Source organism: Belonocnema kinseyi, chromosome 3 (genome assembly GCF_010883055.1).
Source record: "Belonocnema kinseyi isolate 2016_QV_RU_SX_M_011 chromosome 3, B_treatae_v1, whole genome shotgun sequence".
Lineage (NCBI taxonomy): Eukaryota > Metazoa > Arthropoda > Insecta > Hymenoptera > Cynipidae > Belonocnema > Belonocnema kinseyi.
In genome coordinates this window covers 123044086-123053908 of record NC_046659.1, presented here as the reverse complement: position 1 = coordinate 123053908, position 9823 = coordinate 123044086, and the positions used below count along the sequence as shown (strand labels likewise).

Genomic DNA, 9823 nt, shown 5'->3' with positions numbered 1-9823 from the left:
TCCAAGGAGATTATGTTGAAAAATAAAAAAAAATTTACCCAAAAAAAATTGTTTTTATACTTCATTCTAAGGACTTATTGAACTACCCTCGTATTATCAATTGCGAAAGTCAATAAATATCATAAAACCTTTTTGCAAGAAATTGATTGACTTTAAATCATATAATAAGAATAAATATTTTTAAAAAAATAATTAATAATTTCGAATTGTAAGCGGCCGAAATTAAAAAATGTATACAAACGATTTTAATTTGATTTGGAGAATCAAGAAACTAGGATGATTTTAGATTAAAATTTCGAAAACATGACAATGTCAAAACGTTAAAAATTGAATATTTTAAGATTCAAATTTTGGAACTTCTTTTAAAACTTAAGTCTTTTAAAGTCTTTTAAAATTTAAGGGGATTGCAATTGTATTCTTCTTGATTAAAAGCATTCATAATTAAATAACTAACAATTTAAAACTTTAAAATTGGAAATTTTTGAATTCAAGGCGATTAAAATTTGACAGATTCATATTAAAAACTCAAGTGAATCTTTCAAAGGCAAGCTTCTGAAATTCTAGAATTTTAAATTGTAATTACATAATGGAATTACAAAGTAACATTAAAACTGATTAGAAAACTTTTTTAAAACAAAAAATGAATTGATTAAAAAAAAAAACCCTTTCAAAATAAATAGTAATTTCAAATAGGAAAAGTTAAAAATGAAAAAATTTCTACTCCCGAACGTTGAATAAACGAATGCGAACTTTAAAAATGAAAAAAATTTAGTCATCAAAAATTGGGATAATAAAACCTTTCTATACTCAAACCTTTAAAAATTTCAATTATTTGACGTAAATTGAAATCGCTTAAAAATTACGAATTCTTAAATTGCTATTAATACTTTCCAAAACTTAACCAATTCAGTTTAATTTTCATCTTTTTTTATTTTAAAACTCAATTTTTAACTTTGTATTAGAAATATTTCTTTACAATATTGTAAAATTTAAAATTCGAAACCTCCAAAGATTAATATAAAAATTAATTTTAAAAAAATTAAGTGTCAAGGCCTCAAAGAGTATATTATTTAATAATTGCACATTCAAAATATAATTTCAAATTGAAATTACAGAAATTTTAAAGACAATAAATATATTTTTAATCGTCATTTAAAAGGACTGGATAGATTTTGTTACTAAAAGATGTGATTATGTCAAATCAAAAATCACTGTCATTTTCACCATTCCAAATTGCAGAATTTTAAATACTTCAAGAAATATTGTGAACCTTTAAAGTTTAATTATTTGAATTACTTTGAAAATTATATACTTTCTAGCTGTGATCTTGAAGAATGAAGAAATGCGCTAATTATGAAATATGGGAAATCTTCCGGTCACAAAATTTAAGTACAGAAAGAAAAAAATATGTATTAAAACGTGCCAAACTTATCCTCAATCACAGCATGTGATAAATATGAATCGAAACTACCTTGCCGATCACAAGTATGGCATCGTCTGTTTTTCTTATGATAACTGACGTTTTTTTAATGTTAATTTTACGAGAGCTAACATTTTTATATTTAAATAGGTTGAAAAATATTAGAATTATCTAAAAAATGAGTCAGGATGAAGTTATTCTTTCAAATGTTTAAGAAGATTAAATAAAAGCTAATTGAGTAACTTTTTGTAATGTCCTTTAGATTATTTTTGAGGTACATTTTGTATAAAATCACACCAACTAATCACCATTATTATTGTAAACAATTTTGCTTGCATGGTGCAATATATTTTTAATGAAACAAAAATGTTTGAAACATTAAAATTTTTTTTTTTGGTAATTTCTTTTAAAAATATATATTCATTTTATTTTTATTATTTTTCTAAGGATCAGAAGTCTCTGAATTTTTACAAATTTTTTGTAGCAACATTGTAAAATGTTTAATAGGTAGACTTTATTTAAATTTTAAGAAAATATTGAAATTTGCACTATTTTTGCAATATCTTCTAAATTAATTGACAAAATGCCTTCACCCGGGTTTCTTTTATAGATAATTCTAATAGCTTGTAACCTCTTTCAGAACCAAAATTTACCTCATAATTAAGACTACAAGAACTAAGGCAGTCTTAGAGACTAATTTTTAACGGTAACAAAAAGATAGCCAATTCTTCGTAGAACCACTCCATATGAGGCTTTAAAAAAATTTTCAAATTCACAGCATTTGCACTTTACGGCGTCCTTCGACTGATAGCGTAATCAGAATTTTTTAATGTTTCTTCAGGAAAATATTAATAATTTTTTCCTGACGCTCAGGAAAAAACTGTTCACCCCAGAAATTCAAAGAAAGGTATAATAATAAAGTTTTTTGGAAAAATTCATATCAAAATATGTACGTCGTCTAAAAATATTTTTAGATGAAAACGTACCAGTTCTTAACGCTTCTCTGGACATTACACATCAAATTAAAAACAAGTTTTTGATTATAAATTTAAATGAAAAATATACCTCTCACAAATCTAAGTAAAAAATAAAAGAAATACGAGAGCAAATATCAGCGAAATAAGCTATAAGAAATAAATAATAAGCATTAAAAAAAGGAAAAAGCTGGCATAATTCTTCTATACAAATAAAAAATGGTTACTTTTTTATCAACTCCCGATAAATAAATTGTAAGAAAAATTGTTTACAATAACTTTTCGGAATCAGACCGATTCCCTCATCAGATTATCTTTTACATTTCGCAAAATTTTAAAAGTTGTTTGTACGAAAATAGCAATCTTCTTTGGAACTTAATATATAAATAACAAGTTAACAAAAAATAAGATAAGTTACTAGCAGAAAAATGAATCTTTCGATTTAAGACAAAAATTCCCGATTATAAATCAAATTCACGGGGTTTTTATGATCAAATAAAATTCCCAGGTTTCTCCCCATTCCCCGATCCACTAGACACTCGTATTAAGTAATTGAAAAGCAGTATTGGGCACGTTAAAAGTAAAGAATAACAAAAAGTACCGCGTTACCTTGGCGTTACTTTTCTAAATAATATTTTTAATGCGTCATTTTACATTCCGAAAGCTTTAAACAGTTATTTAATTTTTAATTTGAATAGTATTTTCAAACTTAACATAGAGAATGATACTTCGGCAGACTGTGAATGATCCCTCACGTAATTTAAATAAAGAATTTGACTCTAATAATCTGTTAACTTTTTTCTTTCACGCTATTAATTCTCAATTACAAAATTTGCTTGGAACATTTTAACAAAAAGAAGAGATCCTTATATACTCTAAATTGCATTAACAAAACAAAATTAACTAAAAACCAAAAAGGTACATTTCTAAACAAAAAGGATGAATTTTTAATCACAAAGATTAATTTTCGACCCAAAAAGACGAATTTTTAACAAACTACATGATTTTTCAAACAGAAGGATTAATTTTCAACAAAAAATATTAATTATAATAAAAAAATGGAAGATATAATGTTAATTAAAAACATTAATTATCAACAAGGAAAAAATAATTTTTAACAAAATAGTTACATTTTCAACATATAACAGATGAATTTTCAATCAATATGATGACTTAAAAAAATGCAAGAAAAGAATTCATATCAAAAGATGATTATTTTACCCAGAAGATTAATTTTCTAAAAATAGAATAGTTAATTTTTTAATCAAGGCGATGAATCTACAAGTCAAAATATGCATTTTTAACAAAGTAGTTCAACTTTTAACTAGCAGTTACATTTTAATTGAAAAGGACATATTTGAAGCAAATAGTTACATTTTCAACCAGAAAGGTGAATTTTTCAGCAATAATTTTGTACCAAAAAGTTATTTTTTTAACCGAATAGTTAATCTTGTTCATTAAAATATTTCATCCTAAAAAACCCGATTAATTTATACCCTAACAATCACATTTTTAATCCAAAAGGATGAATTTTTAAAGAAGAAAATTAACTTTCGCCCAAAAAAACAAATTTGAAACTAAATACATGCATTTTAAACTAGAAGAGATCAATTTTGAATAAAAAATATAAGTTTTCAACCAAAACTTAATTTTCAACAAAAGCTTTTAACCCAAATGATGGTCCTTTAACCCACAATATTATTTTTCTAAAAAAAGAATAGTTAATTTTTTAATGAAAGAGATAAATCTAAAACTCTAGAAAAATAAATTGTTATCAAAGTAGTAGAACTTTTAACAAAGTATCTGAATTTCTGCCCAAAAAAGATTACTTTTTAACGAAATAGTTGCATTTTAAAAAAAATAATAAAATTTTCAACTAAATACTAGATTTTTTAACTGAAAGAGATGAGTTGCGAACCAAAAATATAATAGTAGACTTTTCAAACAAAAGTAGTTGATTTTTCTTTTTGGTTTCCATTGATTTATTTCGCATTTAAACGGAAAATTAAATTAAAATTAAATTTTAATTTATGTTTGAAATTTTTTCAGAACTTCCAAACTTCTTTAAAAATAAGACGAATTTTTCATAAAATTAAAAAAAAACGACTGCAAAGTAAATAAAAATTCGTTGAAATTTTCCAGATTAATTTTTTCAATTTTGGAAGTCCTTTTAAATATTCTTTTAAATTAATTTTTGAAAATGAAAAATCATTTTAAACTTCTCCAGGATTCTTAAGAAAATATTTTTTATTCTTTGAGGCTGTTCAAAATTGTTAAAAAGCTTTTAATTTTTTTGTTCGAAATATGTAAAAATCTATATTTTGTTTTAAATTATTTGCATCGAAATTCCGGTACGAATAGCAAGATTTTATCGGTATACGTAGAAACTTCGTTTAAATTACTTCATCAAATTGTATCCAATTTTAAAATTATTTTTAACCTTTTAAAAATTTCCAAATACCTCTTACTTGAAATTTTCCTAGGAATAATAGGAGTTCAATATTTAATTATACAATAAAATATAACAATTTTACTTTAAATTTCAAATTCTTTAAATAGAAAAATTAAAATCTCAACGTTTAAAGTTTACCTTTGTTGTTTAGTTTTGAATATTTGACTTATAATTACTAATTTTAAATAAAAAGTAAAATATTCCTAAATATCAAGCAACTGCTCTTTTTCCTAATTGAAAATTTTCAAATTGTAGTTAAAAACAATATTTGAAATTTAATAATAGCCCATAGTTATAAATATATATTATATTAAAATTATTTTTGAAATGAAAAATGTTTTTTATTCAAAATTACCGATTTTAAACGCTTCTAATTTGTAATTTTTGAATTCTTAAAAACTGCGATTTAAAATTTGGAAAATATATGCTTAAAAATTAAATCTAAAATGGAAAATTTTAAATGAAATATTTTCTAATTACGCATTGTAAACTGAATGATATGAAAGTGGAAAAAAATAACAATTAAACTAATTTTTTTAAACGGTTGAAATCAAACTTGGACAGATTTTTTTTCTACAAATTTGTCAAATTCGCGGTCAAAAATAAATTTACTGTCATTTCCCGGTTTAGCGGAAACCAAGAAAAATGTTATCTAGATCTCTTTGCAGCAGGGATTAATATTACAGTTACTTGTTTAAACAAGTAACAAGTTACCGTTAACGTTACTAAAAAAACATAACGTTCCTGGTAACCCGTTCCTATAAAACACTATTAAAAAGTACCTCCTGCACGAAGAACTTTTGAACTACTTCATGATCCTTCAGATTTGGTATTTTTGATCCAGACTTCTGTGCCTCCTTCCTCGCTTTCCTTCCTAGAAATTAATTGAATATATTGCAATATTGAAAAATTAGCAAACCCAAAATTACGATTACGTTGAGTTGACTAAATCTACAAAGGCGCAAATTATAACTCAAAAGATAGTCATAACCCTCAACCATAAATGAAATTCGTCAAAAAGGTTTCTTATAATTATTTAGGAATAGTGTTTTATCAGAAATCAAGAAAATCACGCATTGAACCCTGACTCTCGACGCAAGTAACTCGAAATTTTTCGGAATATCTTCTTTAATAAGTTCCACACGAAGGGATCAACAATACCTCAACAAATTGGCGACAGAGACATTCTCAAAATCATGGAGGCAATTCAGAAAATCAGTTTAATTAATATTAGAAAGAAATGAGAGACCTGGGTAGCACGTTATTTGAACAAATAAAAAGAGCACATGTTAGAAATGGGAAATCGTTCCTCGGCAAAACTCACGTTCACGAAGTTTCTTTTTGAAGTCAGGATCACTACGTCGCTTTTGGTCGAAGTAAAAGCAATATCCGACGAAAATTCCCGCAATTCCGACAGCGATTCCCACTGCGGCTTTTGAAACCATGATTATTCTAATAAACAAATTTAAATATTATAATTCACAAACACCTCATCTCTGCTTCAACCATACTTGAGAAAAAAAGATGTAGCCTGCGCACGCGCAAACCAGAGCTGCCAGATCGTGGATAAAATTTACCCCCACCATACCTACCGTTTGGGAGCCACAAAACAGATGCTGCATGATTACCACTGTGAGTTCGTGTGTAAGCCGACAATGCACGATTCGACTTCGGTTTTCTGCTGTACGATGATTGTCGATCTGATATCTTCGGAAGACATCGGTGGTCTTCTATTTACATCTCGATCCTCATTTGAAAGAAATGGAAGAAACTGGCGAATTTAATGTTTCGCGTGATTCTTCATTTCAAGCATGAGTCAATTTTGAGGTTATGCTTTTCAGGCGTATATATTATGAGTATTATTACTATTGTACATATTATTAATGTTAATATTATAAATATAAAATATAACATTAATTTTAATTAATAGTTGACTAACTTTTAATACAAATAGTTAAATTTTCAATTAAAACAATAAGTTTTCTGCAAACAAAATTTGCTAAATTTGTTTTAAACAAAATATTAAAATTTTGAAACAAAACGTTAAATTTTTAATCAAAAGGCTGAATTGTATAAGAAAAAAGGCATTTTTAATCAAATGCATGAACTTTGCACACAAGAAGTTTATTTTCCACGAAGTATAATTTTCTTGTAGTTTAAAGAAATTAATTTTTAAACAAAACCAAAAAAAAAATTCTACAAAATAGTTAAATTTTCAGAAAAAAATTTTGTCAACTAAATAGATAAATCATAAACCAAAAGAAAACTAGATTTTTAACAAAGCAGTTCCATTTTCAACCAGAAAAATTGAAAAAAAAAATAGTTAAAATTCTTTGAAATTGCTTTAAATTGTTGAAAATATTTAAAAATTCCTTGAAATGTTTTAAAAGAGCCTAAAATATTTAAAATCCTTTAAAACCTCTTGAAATTTTACAAAGCTCTTGAAAATTCCTTGCAATTTTAAAAATACCCTAAAATATTTTAAATCTTTTAAAATCTCATTCTAAATTATTGAAATCAATTGAAAACTCCTTGGAACCTTTTTAAATACTCTCAAATGTTAAAATTCTTTGAAATTCCTTAAAATTATAAAAATTTGAAAATTCCCTGAAATATTTCAAATCCTTCAAAATATCATATTAAATTACTTTAATTAATGACAATTCCTTGGAATCTTTAAAATTCTCACAAATTTTTCAAATCCTTCAAAATCTTTTGATTTTTTGATTTTTATTTTTTTATATTATAGTTTTTTATATTATATTTTTTTAATTCTTTGAAATTTCCGTAAATTATAAAAATAAATTGAAAATTCGTTGACCTCTTTTAAAACATCCTCAAATATTTAAAATCTTTTGCAATCTCTTGAAAGTTTGTAAAGCTTCAGATTGAAATTTAAAAAAGAGAAAAGTTTCAAAACGTTAAATATTGAAATGTTTGTAGATTAGAGTTTTGAAAATGAAACAAATAAAAATTCCTAATTTTCGAAATTTTATTTTCAAACATTTTCAACTACGAAATAGGAATAATTTTCAACTCGATGGGATTCAAGTCTTCAAATTTAGAATTGCAAACTTGGAAGTTTATTTATAAAAAATTAATAATTATAAATAAATTGAATGCGTTCAAACATTAAATGTATGTTTTTCAATTGGACAATCTCTGAATGAAATTATTTCAGACTGAAATTTAGAAAACGGAAAAATTTTAACTGTTTGTAGATTAGTTAAACTATTAAATTAAGATTTTAATAGAAATTACTCGAGTTAAAGTTTAAATATTTCTAAAACGATTTTTGTATATAATTATAAAATTATATGTATATTTTTTTAGGGCATTTTTAAATTTTCAAAGAATTTTCAAGAGATTTCAAAAGATTTTAAAGGATTTGATGTATTTTAGCATATTTTAATAGATTTAAATGAATTTTTAAGTGATTTTAATAATTTAGTATGAAATTTGACAGGATTTGAAATATTTTATGGTATTTTTCAAATTTTAAGATATTTCAAAAGATTTGTAAGGATTTTAAATATTTGAGGTAGTTTAAAAGATGCCAAGGCATGTTTAATTAATTACAGTAATTTAATATGAGATTTTAAAGGATTTGATATATTTTAGGATATTTTAATAGATTTCAAGGAATTTTTAAATGATTTTAATAATTTAGTATGAGATTGTAAAGGATTTAAAATATTTCATGGTTTTTTTTTTAATTTCAAGATATTGTCAAGTGCTTAAAAAAATGTTAAGAGATTTCAGAAGATTTGTTAGGATTTTAAATATTTGAGGAAGTTTTAAAAGATGCCAAGGAATTTTCAATTGATTACAGCAATTTAATATGAGATTTTAAAGAATATGAAATATTTCAGGGTATTTTTAAAATTTCAAGGAATTTGCAAGAGCTCTAAAAAATTCTCAAGAGATTTCTACAGATTTTTAAGCATTTTAAATATTTAAGGATGTTTTGAAAGATCTCAAGGAATTTTCAGCTTATTTTTATAATTTAAAGGAATTTCAAAGAATTTTAACAACTTTAGCAGGGTTATTTAAAAAAATTCCAAAGAACTTTAGAAATCTTTAAAAGATGCCAAGGTCTTTCAAAATATTTTGAAGGTTTAGAAATATTTGAGAGTATTTTCAAACGTTCCAAGGAATTTTCAATTTTTGACAGTAATTTAATATGAGATTTTAAAGGATATGATATATATTAGGATATTTTAATAAATTCTAAGGCATTTTCAATTGATTTCGATAATTCAGTATGAGATTTTAAAGGATTTGAAATCTTTTAAGATATTTTTAAACTTGTAAGGAATTTTCAAGAGCTTTCAAAAATTTTAAGCGATTTTAAAGGATTCAAAAATTTTCAGGATATTTTAAAACATTCCAACGAATTTTCAATTTATTTAAATAATTTCGAGCGATTTCAAAGAATTTAAACTTTTTTTTTATATTTTTTGTTTTGGTTGATGATTCATCAATTAGTTGGATAAATTTGTTTTCTGAAAATGTAACTATTTTGTAGAAAATTTATTTTGTTTTTGGTTAAAAATTAATTTTTTTTTACCACAAATTTAACTATTGTATGTTTAAATGAAAAGTGATCTTTTTTAGTTAAAATTTTTTGTATTTTATTGAATACTCTTCTTTCTTGGTAGAAAATTAATCTTTGTTGTTGAAAATTTAACTATGATTAAACATTAATTTTTTGTTCAGAAAATTAGTTTCCATGGAAAATAAATTTCTTTTGTGCAAAGTTCATGAATTTTATTAGAAGTGCCTTTTTTTAATATACAATTTAGCTTTTTGGATGAAAATGTAATTTTTTTATTTAAAATTTTACTAGTATGTTAAAAACAATTTAAAAAATGTTTTTTGTTCAGTTATGTATTTAATTCAAAATTTTTTTGTTGCAGAAAACTAATTGTTTTAGTTGAAAGTTTAACTATTTCTATTAAAAGTTAGTCAACTATT

The 9823-nt window shown here is 24.1% G+C and overlaps 1 protein-coding gene across 1 annotated transcript in view; it reads right to left on the bottom strand.

Annotated features, from left to right (window-relative positions):
* Positions 1 to 6378, bottom strand: part of LOC117168725 (mitochondrial import receptor subunit TOM20 homolog) — an 8268-nt gene extending 1890 nt beyond the window's left edge. The window contains exons 1-2 of the mRNA XM_033354450.1: positions 6171 to 6378; positions 5629 to 5720 (exon numbers count right to left, since the gene is read on the bottom strand). Of these exons, the coding sequence (XP_033210341.1) occupies positions 5629 to 5720; positions 6171 to 6291 (213 nt within the window). The 5' untranslated portion in view covers positions 6292 to 6378. The remainder of the gene's footprint in view (positions 1 to 5628; positions 5721 to 6170) is intronic.
* Positions 6379 to 9823: the final 3445 nt, after the last annotated feature.